General features: G+C 35.2%; 1 protein-coding gene across 1 annotated transcript in view; it reads right to left on the bottom strand.

Moving 5' to 3' along the window:
• Positions 1-19,389, bottom strand: part of TMEFF2 (transmembrane protein with EGF like and two follistatin like domains 2) — a 245,391-nt gene that overhangs the window by 98,140 nt on the left and 127,862 nt on the right. Inside the window, exon 5 of the mRNA XM_033230800.1 lies at positions 11,225-11,321. Coding sequence (XP_033086691.1) covers positions 11,225-11,321 — 97 coding nt within the window. The remainder of the gene's footprint in view (positions 1-11,224; positions 11,322-19,389) is intronic.

The raw sequence follows: 19,389 nt of genomic DNA, 5'->3' as shown, positions 1-19,389 counted from the left end.
AAAAGAAAGAAATCACAGTTGTAACACCAGCTAGGTGGCCATCCTTTCTAGGACTGGGGCAAGGTTCTCCACAAGGTTGTATGTGCTCTGCATCAGCATTTAATATGTGGTGTTTTGTTTCCCATAACCAAAATTCATTGGTCCAGAAATCAAGGGGTGGAAATGGAACTGTCACCTTCCACTATTATCTGTAGTGAATCACTAGAAAAATTTTTGCTTCCTATTTCTTTGTTTCTCTGAAGAATCCTGATTAATATACTAATATATTGATCAATGCAGGGCTTCTCCTGTTTCTTTTCTTTCTTTCCCCCAAGTCTGACCATTCAGTGTAGCTGTAATGCAAGCAGTTTTGTCATATTTTCTTTTTCCAAAAATCAACATACTTTCTAGGGAAGACAAATAATATTCAATTAAAATTAAGTTGCATACTGTAATCAAATATATTGTTTTTATTTTTCATTATTGATAATTTGATGTTATATTTGAATGTCCTAAAGTTCTAAATTTATGCAGATATCTGTTTTTTCCTTTTTTTTTTTTTTTAGATGGAGTCTTGCTCTGTCACCCAGGCTGGAGTGCAGTGGCATGATCTTGGCTCACTGCAACCTCTGCTTCTCAGGTTCAGGCAATTCTCCTGCTTCAGCCTCCCGAGTAGCTGGGACTACAGGCGCATGCTGCCATGCACAGCTAATTTTTTGTATTTTAGTAGAGACAGGGTTTCACTGTGTTGCCCAGGGTGGTCATGAACTCCTGAACTCAAGCAATCTGCCTGCTTCAGCCTCCCCTAAAGTGCTGGGATTACAGGCGTGAGCCACTGTTCCCGGCCAGCAGATACCTATGTTTATTACAGAAATGCATCACTAATTTTTGCTAATGTGAAGCTAATATTTTATTTTATTTCTTATTTTTGCCTCTTTCCCAAACTGTTGTGCACTTCTCCCAGATAAACATCTCCTAATATCTGCTTATTATAAGCCCTTATGGCTAGCTAGAACCTACCATTACGTTTATTACCATGGATAATATAATTTTGATTGTAGAAAGCTCATTTCAGGATGAGCTCAGAGAATACAGTGAACTACTATGTCAAAGACTTTGAAAGGCTGCAATAAATAAGAAAGAGCTGTGGTAAACAATCTTCAGAAGATCATCTGTCCCAAATGCATTGTCCTGATTTCTTATGTTCCATTCCTAGCTTAGTGAAAAAAGGATGAATGGACCCACTCTTGATTAATTTTACTTTACATTAGGAGGGCTAGAAAATCAGATATGCGTTTTCATTACTTATTGGCTTTTTTCTCTAATAAGTGTTTAGACTTTCAGCAGTATTGATTTTTTGATTGGGTGTTGCATATAATTTTACAATTTGTTCAATCACTTATTAGATATTATATGCCCTGTTTGTAGGGAAATGTGTCTGTAACAGACTGATGTCGGCTGCTGAGGATGGTTCACTGATTTGTAGTTTAGATGAGCCAACACATACAATATATTACTATTTGGAAGTAAACCACAGAAGACCAGCAACAGTTTCTACCCGATTTAATACACCTTTGGGAGGACAGCTTCTCAGCAAACAATGCTTATGCCTCAGAAAACTATTTATTATGAACGCTCTGGATACAGAGACAGTGGAAATGTTTTCAGTTCACATACCGTCTAGTCTCTTGGAGTTAAACACAAAAAATGTTTAACACAGGCTTAGAGGGGATATAGGGTTTGGTAATTTTTTAGATCACAAATGTTAGGGCAGTACCCTCAAATGAATTATTTTTAGAAGTGCTGAAAATTTTGAAAGAATCATCAGAGTTTGGGACACAGAAATTGCTTTCCAATATAAATACATTATTCTTAAATTGGTTTGGCATTCCTAACAATCACTAAATAACTCACTCTCAAGATTAAAAATGTTCAAGATAAGTGGTTTTGTTAATATGTAAAATATTATCAGATTCTCATAAAACATGCACACACACACACACACAGAAAATATATCTCCAAATTTCACAATGATTATCTTAGAAAGGGATGACATTTCCTAAAGTTTTTGTATTTCTATTTTTTTAAAAATTCACTATGATGCAATGTGTGTATTTATATTTAGAAAAAATGTAAAACCCATTTTAATATAACCATCAAAAATATATGTTATATTGGAATATAAGAGGCTTCACACCATATTTTAAGTGCTAAATTAAAAGATACAGCAGGGCATTGCTACTAAGATAGAGATTAAAACCCATGGTCATATTTATTTTTATTTGATTTGGTGACTCTTCCCTCTTTTTCTATTTCTCATCTCCAGGAATTTCTATTCTTACAGCAGAAATAGACATTTGTAATAAGCTTTGGTTCACAGTCAGGATTGCCATTGCCACTGCAAAACAGGCAAATTGAATTGAAGCAGCTAAATAAACCTCAGATTTTGGTGAAGGTATGTCTCTTCTATGAAACCTTAAGGCTAGTAACATTCTCATCTGATTGGACGCATGCATAACCATGATAAGAATATGCTCCATACATAATAATTCAATACCTCTGTGAAAAACAAACTGATGAAAACCACACAGCCTTGAAGGGAACTACAAAGAAATATATTTTATATACTGAATGTTAAATAACTTCAAGGGCATCATACACAATGTAGGTATGTTAGTGGTGAATTTCATCCCAAACTTTACTTTAAGTGATAGATACATTTGGTCTGTGTGTGTGTGTGTGTGTGTGCATATTCACAATATACACTTATATACACACATAATTTATAAGAGAAGACTTTGAGTGGTAGTTAAGAGCATGGAGTTTGCCTGACTGGCACAAATCGTGGCTTTCTCACTTGCTGTTTGGCTTTGGGAAGTTTGGTTAACCTGTCTGTGCCTCAGTTTTCTGTTTTGTAACATGAGAATTACTAGTGGATTAAACTCATAAGACTGTGGTGAGGATTAAATGGCTCCATCAACCTAGACATTTAGGATGGTGTCTGACACACTTTGGAAACATTTGTCACACTTTGATAACTACAGTGAGATTCCTATTATTATCTCTGAGACTGGGATGTTACACTGGGACGTCGGAACATGGAGCAGGTATTTCCTGAGTGTGGAGACAGGAATCGCTGACTCAGAATATGCTAGAAACTGAGACATGAAAACTCAAGAAGAAATAGAGAGTGAATTTAAGGAGTGAGCACCAAAAGTTAGGCAACCTACCATTAACAGGGTGTGGCCTACAACAAGATTTAAAAAGCAAGCAAAGATTTATAAAGTAAGTAAAGGCCAACCGCGGTGGCTCAAGCCTGTAATCCCAGCACTTTGGGAGGCCGAGGCGGGCAGATCATGAGGTCAGGAGATCGAGACCATCCTGGCTAACATGGTGAAACCCCGTTTCTACTAAAAAATACAAAAAACTAGCCGGGTGAGGTGGCGGGTGCCTGTAGTCCCAGCTACTCGGGAAGCTGAGGCAGGAGAATGGCATGAACCCGGGAGGTGGAGCTTGCAGTGAGCCGAAATGGCGCCACTGCACTCCAGCCTGGACCACAGGGCGAGACTCCATCTCAAACAAACAAACAAAAAAAGCAAGTAAAAAGAGACACAAGTAATGAAAACTGTTAAGTTAGTGGTAGAAATACAATCTGTACTTACGAGTTTGTTTCCTTTGTTCTATTGCCATGCAGTATTTTATGATTTTGATATAAAATAGAAGTTATATGATTTAAACTGAATGGCCTAATAAATACTGTAAAAACAAATAAAACACATTGAAGTTCAGAATTCTTTATTCCCATATTTCTTGGTACTGTACACCAGATCTGGGTTTGTAGCTATCATAACCTAATTAAGTTTCATTAATCACTGTGATAGCTAGTACAGTTGAGGTATGGATAACGAGAAGCATTTAAAAGATTCTCTAGAATTTATGTGAAAATCCATTTTTTTTTAAAGTAGGCTAGCATCACAGAAGACCCAAGGTTTTAAAGACTATTGTTTATTTTTATTTTTCAATTTTTTTTTTTAGTTTTTACTTTCATAAAGCATTACTCTCCTTTTTCTGGAGGGGTGGCTAGTTGTTGGTGGTTGTTATTATTTGACTGTTGCATATTAGAAGTGTCATTGTTATTCATTTGTCTTCCTGAGTAACATTTGAAGCTTTTAACTTCAGTTTGCAGGTTGGATTACTGGCAGCGACTGCAGAGAGAAGTCTGGATTGCGAATACGGCATTTGTTGACACTGGGCATCGTTTAATGCCCTGTATAGACCAACGTATAGACCATGTCAGAATTACTAGTCTTTTACTTCTAAATTTTATTATATTGTTTGAAATTTAGAAAAATATAAGTTGTTTATTTTCTTGATCAAGACAGGTGAAGAAATACAGAAAAGAAATAAATAATAAAAGCAAACCCCAACTTTTAGGTTTGGACACACCTTTGCTAAAAACTATCAACATTTTCCCTTTGAAATTGTGAGAGCAGAAAGATGTGTGCTTCCCTAAGTCAGGAGCTATATATATCCCCATCCAAAACATTTTTTGGGCAAATGGAATCATTAAAAGAACTAGAGGTATCTACTCCTCAGTTCCCACTCATTGACTCAAACAGAAAACGCTACTGCAACTTTCAGAGGTGACAGCTACTGTCTTCAAGGTGGGGATAAGAGGTAAATGGAGGGAGGTCATACCTCAACTCCAGGAATCTTGGAACTAAAATGTTTTCTCAAAAAGCCATGTATACATTCAACAAAAACCTTAGATTTTCTAGACCAGATCTATTATCTTTTTTCTGTTTTTTTTTTTCATTGTCTCCATGAGTAAACTCGTATTAGAAACCAGACCTAATGTTGGCTACCAGTTACACTTCTGGGGCCAGAGAGCAAAGGAAATTAATAAAAGGGAAACACCCTAGGGAGAAACTGAATGAATTCTTAGGTGGCTAATTTTGTGACTAATCAGCATCCTCTTTAAATATACCATATCCGAGTCTGCTCTTTTTACTTAGTAGAAAAGCAATACAAAGATTGCTGTTTCCACTTTAAACACAATCTTTTTGTTCAACTGTCAACCAGGAGTGGTTTTAAATAAAACCACTTTCTGTATTTTCCTCAGAGGTGTCTTAATTTTCCCTATCAAACTCACAACCCAAAGGTACTAAAGTCAGCAAGACCTAACGTCTAATTTACTTACTTATACCTATGATGAAATCTAGTGCCAAGGATCATCCATGGCCATTGCCCCATTTCAAATATTCATGAGCCTCCACAATCCAAAATGCATTAAATGTGGGCAGGTTGCCAACAACACACAGTCTTCCTAGTGACAAGGAGCCTTCTCAGATCAAAGGAGCAAGATGTTAAAGACTTCAAACTAAACTGTCTTTGTAAGAGACACCCAGAAAAGAAATGCCAGATCCCACACCCTGTTTCAATTATGGAACATCCATGAAATAGAGAAAATAATAGACATTCATTAATTCCTCTTTGGAACTCATTTTATTGCAACAACTTTGCTTCTTTCCTTTCTTACCATTGCACTCAAACACTAAGGATATTATACACTAAAACTGGAAAATATTATTAATGCTTTCAAAGACAAAATGAATGACTACTAAGGAGTTAATAGCATTTAAGCCAATATGATATCGCTAATGGAGCCTGAGTGGCATGTAGAGAATACTACAAAAGCAAAGTTAAAACAGGAATAAAGAGCTATGAAGAATACATATAAAGCAAATATACCTAATAATTTAAGTTGTCCCTTTATGTCATTTGTCATCTGGCTGCATCTGCTCTTATACCTGTGCACCTGTTCGCTCTTCCTGGAAATATTAGGCATGCAGCCAATTTCATACCTAGCTATTCCTATGGTCAGATCCAGCTATCAATGCTTTTGTATGTATATGTATATTAAATCAAGTATCAACCCCAGGGCTCTGAACTACTTGTGACTGACAGAACCAACAGAAACTTCCAGGCTAATTACTTCTAAGGAATAGTTCCCACAGAAAAGAGTTTCCACTGACCTACTTTGGACTTACTGAGATAATTTATCAGGTAAGATAATTAAGGGAATATAAAGCTGTTTCTAAAGTGAAATCAGAAATATTTGCTGAAATCATAAGTTGGTATTCCCAGTGCTATCAGATGGAGCTTTATTACTTTGCAACGAGTCAATTTTATTATATTTGACTTATTTATAAGCCATTCTTCTTTATAAATTATATTTGGCAGGGTGTATTTGAGAGTCTCTTTTATGTATAAATGTATTAGTTTTGGCTGTTTTCAGTCTAGATATAAAGAGAAATGATCTTTTAAGCCCTTTCTTCTTCTCGTAACCCATTCCCCATAAACAGGCACACACATCCCTTCACACAGGTGCTTCAGCTACTTTTGAAGTCCTTCTTTAATGAAAGATAATTATGAGAATGGCTGTACTGGCGTGTGAATAACTTGTCCTGTTGAATTTTAATCCTCTTTTGGAAGCTCAATCCTTTCCTACATTTAAGTTAATACCTATAACTGAAAAAAAATATTTTGTAGCAATGGTCTTCCTTTCCTATTGAGAGAACCTAAAATTTTCTGATTTTTTACAGCCTTGATGTTCTCCATATAAGAAAAATGCAAGAGAAAAACCTTGAAATGAAATCACAGAACATAAACTAGGGTCTTATATTAGATTACAAGCCATCTGTTTTCTCAAAATAAAAGCATTAAAATGTTATGTCATTAGTATCATAGTTTGTCAATGCCATCTGATTATTACTTTTTCTCCTCTTATTTTATTCTCCTTCTCCTTCCCCTATTTATTACTTTTTTTAATTCCCATCTCCAGTGTGACTTTCTTCTGAACTCAAAAACTCATCTAACTATGAAAACATGATCAGTTAACCGTGTACTGATGTTTTTATTCTAATAAAGATTTATCTTCATCTTGAAAGTACTTAAGAATGTTTGAATAACTAGATTTAACCCTGTGGCAAAACGCAAAATATTAACTTATTAGGCCAGGGTTAAAGAAAGATTGGGGATTAATTTTTCACCTTTGTTTCAGTATTGTGGATATAGTAAGAACATTATTTCACGTCAGCAGTTATTCACATCTTGCTATTACTTCATAGTGCAGGATTGAGGAAATCTGTACACATAAAATTATAGTTTAGTTAGTGTTAAAGGAAAAAACTGAAACAATAAGTTGTACTCTTTGTTGCCACACAGCATATGTAGTATTTTATGTTTGAGAGAACGTGGCCATGGTGTCATCCAAAATCAATAGCGTATCAACGCTTCCTTGATTTAGTGAAGGTTCTGTTGCCTGGTACTACAGTCAGATGGCTCCGCTATTGCTTCCTATCTTACTTTACAGCCTCTTTCATTCTATGCCTATTTAATTTCACTCATTGCTTTATTCCTGTGTCCTTCAGCTGTTTCCAATCTGCCCTTCATGGCCATGACTAATACAATATGTTAACATACAAAGGTATGTTAACATACAAGGTATGTAAATGAAAATCAATGCACTTGTCATTTCAGCACAATTCCTTATTGCTTACATTGAACATTTTAAATACATTTTATTTAAACACTAATAACTTTCGTTCTTGCCTTGGAAGTCTAATGATCTTCTTGGCTCCCTGCCCCTACAGCCCTCTAATCTTCACAGCCGTGGCCACTTAGCCCCCATCTGGAGGTTCAGGCTTATTCTGCATTTTGGAGCTAATCTTGTCCCTATGCTGGGGGTATACAAGATATCGTAGCCAAAAGTTAACTGATTTAGCATTCAGACAGCTTTGCTGCTGGTTTCATTCTGACCTTGTAATTTATTTCTCAGATGTAGGCTATGCTTCTCCCAGCCACTTGTAACCAAGGCTTGACTTTGTATAGCAGTTCCAGTATCTATCCAGGCTCTCCTATTTCAGTTCTTGATGAGTTTTTCTGATTGACACCAATTTCTCCATGACTAAGGTTCTGCTTTGTCCTTCTCCTTGTCCCATTTGTAACTGAACTTATTTTCTGAATTACAGTTGTTATGGTTGGGCCCTGTAGACAACTGCTAAGCCTTTCTGGTGTCACTACCCTTGCCCATATCTCTTCATACTGCCTTCATACCATGGATCTGAACTTCTGCAAGAATACCAGGATTAACCCCTTGCTTGCTTGGATGTTTTCCCACTTCCAGCTGCAAATATCTACCTAGACCAGCTCTAACCTTGCAGGCCTTGGAGAGTCACTGCAAACATGCTGCCTGCAATCTGGCCATCTCATTGTCTAGACATGACAGCAAAGACATATTGTTTCCATTGCATCTTTGGTTGAATTGTTATGCTAACACCTTTAGTTACTTTCACCTCCTGTCTTCATCTTGGTCCTGCCACTTTAACACTTTAAAACTCAGTTTTCTCTTTTCAAAGTAAAATAATAATGGAATTTACCTGCTATGGCTATTTTGAAGATAGCTGAGAAAAAAAAAAAAAAGGTATACAAATGGTACAAATGGATAAAACCCACTGTAAGCAACCAGTACTTTTTAGCTGCTCTTACAAGTTCATGTCTTAACTATCTGTACTTGGAAAGTGGAGCTATACCACTTAAAGAATGATCATTAAAAAGATAAGGAACTAGGAAAATTAAAATTCTTAAAAAAAGAGAGAGACTCATGTACATTTTTTTTAAGTGAAATAATTTACAAGAAAACAGCTTGAAAAAATGATGCCGAAACACAGATGCAGTCACCAACAAACGTTAGAAACAAAATATTTTAAGGATACATTTCCTATTTGTGTGTCTTGATCTTATGACTACAGAAGAGCCCTAAAGCATTTAGGAAGGAGAAAGAGTCTTTGAATTAGTAACTTATTTTAGAGTAGTATTTCCATAATCACCCGGGGGACTTGTAGAAAACTAAAATTTTAAGCCCTGCTTCTCTGAAATTCTGATTCATTAATTTTGGGGCAGAACTAAATAACTGGTATGTTTAAAAAAATTCTCATGGTACCTCTGGCAATCTCTCAATTTTGGGAACCACAAATTCCTCAGCCATTAAGGTACCTAGGATGTTTTTAAAAAAACATAACATTTGTTGGCCGGGCGTGGTGACTCACACCTGTAATCCCAGCACTTTGGGAGGCCGAGGTGGGCAAATCACCTGAGGTCAGGAGTTTGAGACTAGTCTGACCAACATGATGAAACCCTGTCTCTACTAAAAATACAAAAATTAGCTGGGCATGGTGGTGCGCGCCTGTAATCCTAGCTACTCGGGAAGCTGAGACAGAAGAATCTCTCGAACCTGGGAGGCGGACCTTGCAGTGAGTTGAGATCGCGCCACTGCACCCTAGCCTGGGCAACACAGTGAGACTCCGTCTCAAAAAAAAAGAAAGTGAGACTCTGTCTCAATAAAAAACATACATTTGTTTACCACAAGATGGTCAAACCAGTGCATAGACTCTCTCACTTGGCTCCTAGCTGCCCACTGGCTAGAAGTGTTTGACAGGTATGAAAACTCTACTGCTGTCTGAGTTTAGTAATAGATGTTTATTTCACTTGGCTATTCAAAGGCAGTGTTTACTTGTAAGTACGTAGTTTACCCTAAGAACCACCGTTTACTCAGATAGAATCTTCACTTGAAAAATATTTTAAGTGCAGACTGTTTTACTACTGCCAAATAATCTTGTCTTAATTTTTTTTCTTCATTTTCCTTAGACGAATTTTCCCCTTACTCATAAAACTTTGATCAAAATGATGGTTAACTGCTCTAGGCAAGCACAGTCTGCATACTGAAGAAAATAAAGAGCAGCCAGATGTTTTCCTGAAAAGGGTGAGGTATATGTAAAAAAGAAAAAGAGATACATAATAGTAATAATAATAATAGGAAGAAGATGAAGACAAAGGAGAAGGAAAAGAAGAGGAGGAGGAGGAAGACAGGGAGGGAAAGGAGGAGGAGAAGAAGAAGAGAAAGTGGAAGAAGAAGAAGAGGAAGAGGAGGAGGGGAGGAGCAGAAGAGAGAAGAGGAAAGGAATAAAAAAGAGGCTGCTTCTTTTCACTATCATGACACAAAGAACCCCTCAGAAGTTTGAGTTATTCACTTTTCAATGTGCTTAAGGTGGGACCAATACAGTAGAAGGCTAAAATGTTGGTACCCTTTCAAAATAATAAGTATGATTCATTATTTGATGAACATATCTTTATAAGAGTAGTTACTCCATTGTCTTAGAAGTCAGATTAGCAACTGGTATGATCTGAATGTTGGTGTCCCCCTCCCCAGATTCATATGGTGAAATCCTAACCTCCAAGATGATAGTATTGGGAGGTAGGACCTTTGGGAGGCGATTAGGTTATGGGGGTGGAGCCTTCATGAATGGGATTAGTGCCCTTATAAAACAGGCTCCAGAGACCTCCCTTGCCCTTTTTGCCATGTGAAGCTTCAGTAAGAAGAAGGTTATTTTAGAGAAAGTGAGCTCTTATCAGACATTAAATCTGCCTTGATCTTGGACTTCTCAGCCTTCAGAATGGTGAGAAATAAATTTCTTTTGTTTATAAGCTACCCAGTTTACGGTATTTTGTTATAGAAACCCAAACAGACTAACTCTGATCATCTATTGCTTCCTGATGATGCCTTTTAAATATCTTGAGATAAAGTCTCACTCTGTGGCCCAGGCTGGAATGCAATGGCATGATCACAGCTCACTGTAGCCTCAACCTCCTGTGCTCAAGTGATCCTCCCACCTCAGCCTCCTGAGTAGCTGGGACTACAGGCTAGTGCGACCATACCCAGCTAATTAATATTTCTTTTGTAGAGATATGGGTCTCGCTTTGTGCCCAGGCTGATCTCAAACTCCTGGCCTCAAGTGATCCTCCTGCCTTGGCCTCCCAAAGTGCTGGGAGTACAGGCCTGAGCCATCACACCCAGCCCTGATGATACTTTTTCAAAGACATTCTAGTAAATAAGACTTTTTCCCCCTCTATATCCTAACATTGACAGTTTTGGGAGGCTTCAATGATATTTTAGTGTACCTTGTCAAGTAATGCCATGGATAGCTGCTTGGCTGGCCCACCTCTAAATCCAGTTCCAGAAATTCCTTGCTGTTATTACAGTCCTCATTTTTTTTTTTTTTACTTGGGAACTGAATAAGAAAATAAAAATGCAGACAATGTCTTCTGTTGCAGAATGGTTGATGGCGTTAAAAAGAAATTAATCACTGTCGTTATTTTGTCTAAAAGAATAAAAACAGCATATTACCAGACGTCCTCGGCATCTTCATCACATTCTGCACCAAACTGGCAAATATCACAGGTGGATGTCTCCTTTTGACTAGTTTCTCCAGAGCCTTCATGGACTGTAGGATAGAAAAAATGTAAAATGAATTCAGATAATTGTGCATTATATCTACAACCCCAGGACAATTCTGTATTAAAGCTCTACTTTCCCAATGGACCTGTCTGCTATTGAAGCTTCATAAGAATGTCATAAGCAACTCTTTTGTTCCTCCAATTTAAAGACAACTCTAACAATAATATGCTTCCCATTGGTATGTGGTGAACACGTTTGCATTTTGCATGCTAAATAAAACAACAAACATGTGAGTTTATTGTATTCATCAACATTATTCGCCTAATAAATAGACCATATGAAAGAGTTATTTAGTTAACAGGGAGTTAAATTTTCACCTCTCTGGGGGAAAGATCTACTGTCTATTTTACTGAAACGTATTTAGCATTTTCTTATTTCCAGATTATGGACCTTTTGGTCCAAAGAAAGTTTTCATGTATAATTTTTAAAAATTTAGATGAGCATCCCTGATTTATTAGATATACCCACATTTTTTCCCTCAAACAGTTAAGTACTTACAAGAAAAAAAATGTTGATTATAAGTTTTTAGAAAATAGCTTTTAGTTGTTTTTTACTGTCATTTATTGAATCTCACATAAGTATTGCATAGAGCTAATCACAGTGATTCCCTGTTAGAGGGTTATGAACTAAAAAATACATTGAGTCACTGTTTAGTCACTGATGATAATGATGGTTGATATTGGTCCTTTTTTCCTCTAAGTGACAAGTACAAAAATGGGCAATATATCACCCAATTATAAAGTAAGCTTTTCAAAATCAGGATACAACAGTGTAAATTGAGAAAAAATTTCTAGTATTTGAGTGCAAGGAATGAGCAACACTTTCAAGGTGAATTATCTCTTTTCCCAGTTAAAAATATATCATTGAAAGAAAAAGTAGTTTTATTTTAAAATGAAAAATTGCAATCAACTAACTATTGCATACACAGATCATATACACTTAAAAACAGATGTTGAAATCAAGGGAATCTTTAAGAAGTGCACTTCTGCAAAAGATAACATATTTTAAACAGAAAAAGAACATAAGCAATTAATCCCAGCATTAGTTCCTGTCTTTATGAACATTTTAAATAACAAAGACAATTTATTAACATGCACCTTGCACCTGTCAAATCCAATCTTACTTACTTTGTTTTAATATGTTATTTTCTCTTCATTTCTTCTTTGTTTATTAACAAGAGTTTTTAATACTTATAAAATCAAAGATCTTTAGTTTTCTTTAATCTACTGCTGTTCAGATGAGTAATTTGATTTACTCAAAAAAGAACAAGACGACATCCCTAGGAGAGTTATCTGTTTTGTAACTCTTCCAAGAAAGGTGGAGGGATTTATTTTTTCTAAAACATTTTTTTTCCTGTGCTTGATAGTCAACGCGTACATTTTTAAAACAGTATGAAGTAAACAGGTCAATTTCAATTGCAAAAGTATTGATGGTATAGTTTTCAATTTGGATGTCTTAAGAAAAAAAAGTGTCCTCCCCAAGAAGAAGAAGGAATTTTAGACTCTGATAAAATAAACAGCACTTATCTTATTATCCACTTTACTACTTTAATACAGGCAAGACCATTAGAGTGGACCATGGGGATAAGAGGGAAGTTGGGGCCTCATCTCAGGGGAGACTGAACAGCTGAGGTCGGTCTCTGTATTACTTTCTTATTATTAATGCAACACAGAAGCTGCTAATGGGAGAGAGCATTTTAGTGTTAGCAAGATTAGCAACTTCCAGACTAAAACTTCCCATTACTCAGGAAAGATACGAACACAATGGCAAGGACCTTAATGAACAGTGATGGCCACTTAGAGACAGCCCCATTTTCTTCAGCAGTTGAGATCTTTGGTAAGGGATCGACTGGAGGTCATCCAGGGATAAATTTTGCTATCTCAGCAGGACTAATAATAATATTTCTACCAGAAGTCACATTACATTTCTATAAAAGGGCAATTATTGGTAAAATGGAGATGTTTGGAAATTCTCCGATAAGGAGAAGTACATTCAAAAGAAGCAGTGGGAATATCCCCATCAATAAGTATTGTGTGAATAAAGTGCCTTTCTATGAAGTCACCCACAAAGAAATATAAAATAAAATCTTTCCATATTACTGGAAGCATAGGTTTGTGCCTTCGTATAATAGTAAACAAACAAACGACTTAATCAGTGCACAACTTTCATTTCACTTTTTATACCAGTGGTTCTTAAACAGGATCTGATTCAGAGGCTTTCGTGGATCTTGTTTGTTAACAAGATTTTTTTTTCTTTTTTTAAAATAAAAATGACCTGAGATATCCTTGGAGATACTGAATTGGACTTAGTTGGGGGCTTGAATATGCCTGTTCTGAATACAGACTATCTTCAAGGAAGAATCTCTGCCTTAAACAATACCAAGAAGGCTTCATCTATCCAGAACACCCTCCTCAGGTATCATCTAGCTCAGGGCTTCCGATGCTTTAAAGCGCACAGGAAGCACCTGAAGGTTTAGTTAAAATGCAGATTCTGATTCATTAGGTGCAAGGTATGGTCTCAGGTTCTGCATTTCTTAAAGTCCCCAGATGCTGCTGCTGTTGGTCCACAGACCACATTTTGAGTAGAAAGAATAGCACTGTGTTTTTCAAACCACAGTTCACAACCTTTTAGCGGGTAGTGAAATTAATGCATCATGACTTGCATTTCTATAAACATGAAAAACACTATACTAGTCTAGTAAATAACAGACTGCATCTTATTTAGCAAGTACATGTTTTATTTTATAACACTGCTTTAGCTATACATATGTACTTACATACAGGGTTGCAATATAAATTGCAATTCTTACTAAAGGTCACAGTAACAAAAGCTTGAAAACCACTGATTTAGTACACGTTACACTCTCAGTAAATGTGTGTTAAATTGGACTGCTACTTCCTTCTCTTCTTTCTATATTACCAGTAACAGGAAAGATCAGTGCTTATTTGCATCCATACACTGATTAGGAATAAAATTCATTTATCTTAAAGTATTATCTTAATCACGCATTTGTATTTTAAGCTCTTTTATTTTGAGTTGCAAAGTAAGATAATTATTTCCCATTATTTTATAGAAACTTAGGTTTTGGCAAATGATTGAGGCAAATTTTAGGGGTGAGGGAAGTGGAGCTACTGAAAGCACATTATCCCTAATATTCTGCCCTTCCATTAAAACGTATTTAATCGTTTTAGGGAAGTTTGGAAGTGGAGGGATTACAAGAAATGATTGAGCTACTTCTCCCTCAAATCTCTCTGCCCTGCTAATTTCTTCTGAAGGTTGAATTCCATCACCACCCTGTTCTTCTTGCTGGTCCTACATGATGATGAACCCAGTTCTCACTATCATGCTTCTTGTGACTTATAATATTCTTAACCTGTCATACCATTTCTGAAAACAGTGAACTCTAATGTTCAAACATGGGTAAGCATTGTAATTCACTTTGTTAAAAATGCAATTAAAACTGAAATCCAGTGAAATGAAGTCATCTTTCCATATCTGCTCGTTCCTCATTCACAAATCCAGCCAATCTTGAATCAAAATATTCAGAAAAAAATACAAAATAACAATGCAGAAATAAAAAATAATAAAAAATAAAAATATAGCATAACAAATTTTTACACAGCATTTATGTTGTATTAAGTATTCCAAGTAATCTAGAGATGATTTAAATTATATGTGAGGATATGAATAGGATACACCACTTTAATATCATCAGGGACTTGAGCATCCACAAATTTTGGTATACTGTGGGGAGGGTGGGTCCTGGACCCAATCCCCTGAGAAGACTGAAGGATGACCATACACAGATCTTAAGGGTACCTGATATGGTTTGGATATTTATCCTCTATGAATCTCATGTTGAGATGTAATCCTCAATGTTGGAGGTACGGGTTGGTAGGAAGTGTTTGCATCATGGGGGTGGATCCCTTATGAATGGCTTAGAACCATACCCTTGGTGATGAGGCAATTCTCACTCAGTTAGTTCACATGAGATCTGCTTGTTTAAGAGTCTGGTGAGAACTGCTTGTTTAAGAGTCTGGAACCTCTTCATTCTCTCTCTTGCTGCCTGTCTTGCCACATGACACACCTGCTGCCACTATGCATTCTGTAATGAGTAAAAAGCTCCCTGAGGCCTCACTGGAAGCAGATGCCGGCACCATGCTTCTCATACAGCCTGCAGAACCATGAGCCAAAATAAACTTTTTTCCCTTATAAATCATCCAATCATCCAACCTTAGGTATTCCTTTAGAGCAATGCAAATGGACTAACTCAGTAGCCTTTAATTAGTGTTGAGAAGTGCATATAAAGACACACAGAACAACTCTATCATCCCAGAAAGTTCTCTGGTTACCCTTCCCAGGCATTGCCCTACCACTACCCTGTCTATATATGGGTAGATCTCTATCACCACAGATTAGTTTTAACTATTCTAGAACATCATATCAGTGGAATAATTCAGTGTGTAATTTTTGTGTCAAGTTTCTTTCACTCAAAATAATAACTTTTGAAATTAATTCAGGTAGTTGCATGTATCAATAGTTTATATCTTTTTATTGCTTAGTATTCCACTGAATGAGACACTGCAGGTTATTTATTCACCCTCCTGTTGGAGGATATCTGGGTTGTTTTCAGTTATTGACTGAAAATTATAATTGGGTATTTATGAATAAAGCTGCTGTACAAATCCTTGTAAAAGACTTTGTGTATACATATGTTTTTATTTCTCTTGAATAAATAACTAGCAGCAGGATTACTGAATCTTAAGGCAAAAATTATTGTTGTTGGTGGTTTTTAAATTCTCCACCTGCAGGAATGTTTAATATCTTTTGGGTACAAACCTGTTGTCAGCTATATGTGTTGCAATATTTTTCTCGGTCTATTTTGTTGACAGTGCTAACCTTGCATTCCCGGGAAAAGTCAAACTTGATCTTTGTATATTAACTTTTTAATATATTGCTGGATTTCATTTGCTAATATTTTGTAGAGCATTTTTGTATTTATTTTCACGAAATATATTGGCTGTAATTTTCCTTTCTTGTGTTTTCCATGCCTGCCCTTCATGAAATGAGCTGAAAAGTGTTCCCAAGTCTGCTATTTTATGAGAATTTGTGTCAGATTAGTATTATTTTTTATTCATATGTTATAACTCACTAGTGAAACTATCTGGTCCTGGAGTGATTTTTTTGTTCTTGTTGTTCAATTACAAATTTGATTTCTTTATACAAGGCTATTTCATTTTTTAATTTTATTGATGTCTGTTCTTATATCCTTGTGCTACATACTTAAGACTTAATTTATTATTTTTCTAGTTTCTTAAAATGGAAGTAGAAATGCTTGACTTTATGTCTTTTTTGTTTTCTCATATGGGTATTAAAATGTATAAATGGCCTTCCAAAGATTGCTTTAGCTGCATACCACAAATATTGATATGTTGTGTTTTCATATATTTCTGTTCAAAATATATATTGTAATATCCTTTGAGATTTCTTAGACTCATGAATTATTTAGTAGTGTGTTTTTAACTTCCAAATATTTGGGGGTTTTCAAAGGCATATTATTTTTATTCCTCTTCATTAAATTTAATAATTTAATTTATCATCATTGGAGAACACATTGTTTAATTTAAATACTTTGAAATGTATTGTAACTTGTTTTATGGCCCAGGATATGGTCTATCTTTATGAGTATTCCATGTGCACCTTAGAAGTTGTAACTTGCTCTAGTGTGGAACAATTTTCTATTAATGTTAATTAGCTTACATCGATGGTTAGTGTTGTTCAAATCATCCATAACTATACTGATTTTTATTTAATTGTTTTATCTATTACTGAGAAAATAGTGTTAAAATCTATATTGGTGACCGTAAATTTGCGTCTAGTTCTCTTTTGTTTTGTCAGTTTTTGTCTCATACTTGGGAGCTTTGTACTAGGGGTATAAACTTTTAGTAGTCTTATGTCTTCTTGAATAAGTGATTCTTTTATCATTATGAAATGCCCCATTGAAATCTTTACTAGCACTGTTCAGCTTGAAATCTACTTAATTTTGATATTCACATTGCCTCACCAGGTTAATTTTTTGCTTATTGTTTCCATCATTTTACTTCCAATCTCTTTGCTCTTTAAATTTAAAGTGTGTTTCTTTTAAACGACATACAATTTAGTCTAACTTATAAAAAAATCTAGTCTGGATTTAATCAGGGTGTTCAGTCCTTTTACTTCAATTACTGATATGTTCAGTTTTAAGCTCACCAACTTGGTGTTTGCTTCGTATTTGACCAATCTTCTGTTTCTCTGTTTCCAATTCTGTCTTCTTGGTGTGTAATAAAGTATTCTCAGGTATATATTTTACTTTATCTCCAATAAATTTTTGGTGGAGAGGTAGTGTTTCTTTGTTATTATTATGGTGGTTGCTTTAAGGATTACAATAGGCATCTTTAAATTATTCTAATCTATTATTTCATGAAAAATTTACTAACTTTATGACAATATATTTCTAATTATCATATTCCAGTCTTTGCAATCTTATTGTCATGCATTTTATTTCTACCTATGTGATAAAACTCATGTCCTTTTAAAAAATTATTTTTACTTTATACTGCCATTCTACTCTTTTGTGTTAATTTCAAAGGCAAAAAGCTAAAGTTTTCTGTACAAATGAAGACCCCTGCCAATCGCTGCTAAATGATTTGACGTCTGTTCTGTATTTGCCCTAACTTTTCAAGACTTATCTGTAGTACCACATTCTCCATGAAAAACACTTTTGGCATATGATGCAGAGTAGAATGTATCATTTTCCCCCATTATCTTTCCTCCCTTTCTGATGAAAGGATATATGTTTCTTGCCATAGCTGCATGACTTGCAGTTCCCTGATATCATCATTAGTTTTCTGACATGCTTTTGCCATTGAAATGTGAGTGGAATTGAGAGAGTTCTTAATAGAAGCTATTAAAAAGCTATCATGTGAATTTCTTTTTTCTTGCTCTTTCCTTCTGTACAAAAAAGACACATTTCAAAATATGGGCTATTCCTTCAATCAGTTCCAGAAGGAAAAAATACACAGAGCACAGCCACAGTTGACTTCAGTTATCAAAGCAAGGAATATGCTAATGATTCTGTAAGCCTCTGAGATTTTGAGGTCATCTGTAATTTTAGCTTTACCTAGTGAAAGCTGACTAATAAAATATGGATTAATGTTCCTGATAAATTCTAAGGAAATAAATATTTTTACATCATTTTCCACAGTTCAGATTTTGGTTGCTTTACTTGCCTATACAAACCAAGATCTCCTTTTAATTTTCTCTAAATCTGCCTTCAAACTTTCTAACATTTTCTTTCTTTGTCAGCATAGATTTCGTAATAGTTAAGGTATGTTTCTTCTATTACATTTTGACTTTCTCCCAACATAACACTACTATTCCTACTTCATGCATGGTTCAAATTTTCTCTTCCATGTAGCTCTAGTACATCTCTCTCATCAACATGTAAGATATCCCTTTTAAATTAAGAATAGCATAACATTAAACACACTATAAATGTGTATAAATAGAAACATTTACATACATCAAGTGTGAAATAAAGCAGGAGGTCCCTGAAACTATCAGGTTATGTTAACAAAAAAAAAAAAAAAAGGAGACTTCTAGATTTAAAATATGACACAAAAATACTGGTTCTACACTCATTTAAATTATTACAAAGCTGAGAAAAGAGCTTTTACACATATTTTATGCAGATATTAATCTGGTTATCTCAAACTTTAGAATGTACTTTTCTCCTGTTTTAGTCAATATCAATCTAGTGGTCAGCGTTTTTTTCTTAAATAGGTAACAAAATAGTTCTTGATAGGCTTATCTTTTTTTCACTTTATTTACATAGATAAATAAATGATTAGTGATAGCATTTAACATATCTGTGGTAGCTAAAATGACTATCAAGTTATGAACAGCAATTTTTCTTTTTGAATAAATTATAAAAATTATTGTCTCATTATCACAAAAAATCTGAACTGTGAGTTTACATTCAAATACGGGACATATTTGACTTATAAAATAAAAAG

This window comes from Trachypithecus francoisi, unplaced genomic scaffold (genome assembly GCF_009764315.1).
Source record: "Trachypithecus francoisi isolate TF-2019V2 unplaced genomic scaffold, Tfra_2.0 Lachesis_group13, whole genome shotgun sequence".
NCBI lineage: Eukaryota > Metazoa > Chordata > Mammalia > Primates > Cercopithecidae > Trachypithecus > Trachypithecus francoisi.
The sequence above is the reverse complement of the archived record's forward strand: the minus strand, read 5'-3'. Positions and strand labels throughout refer to the sequence as shown.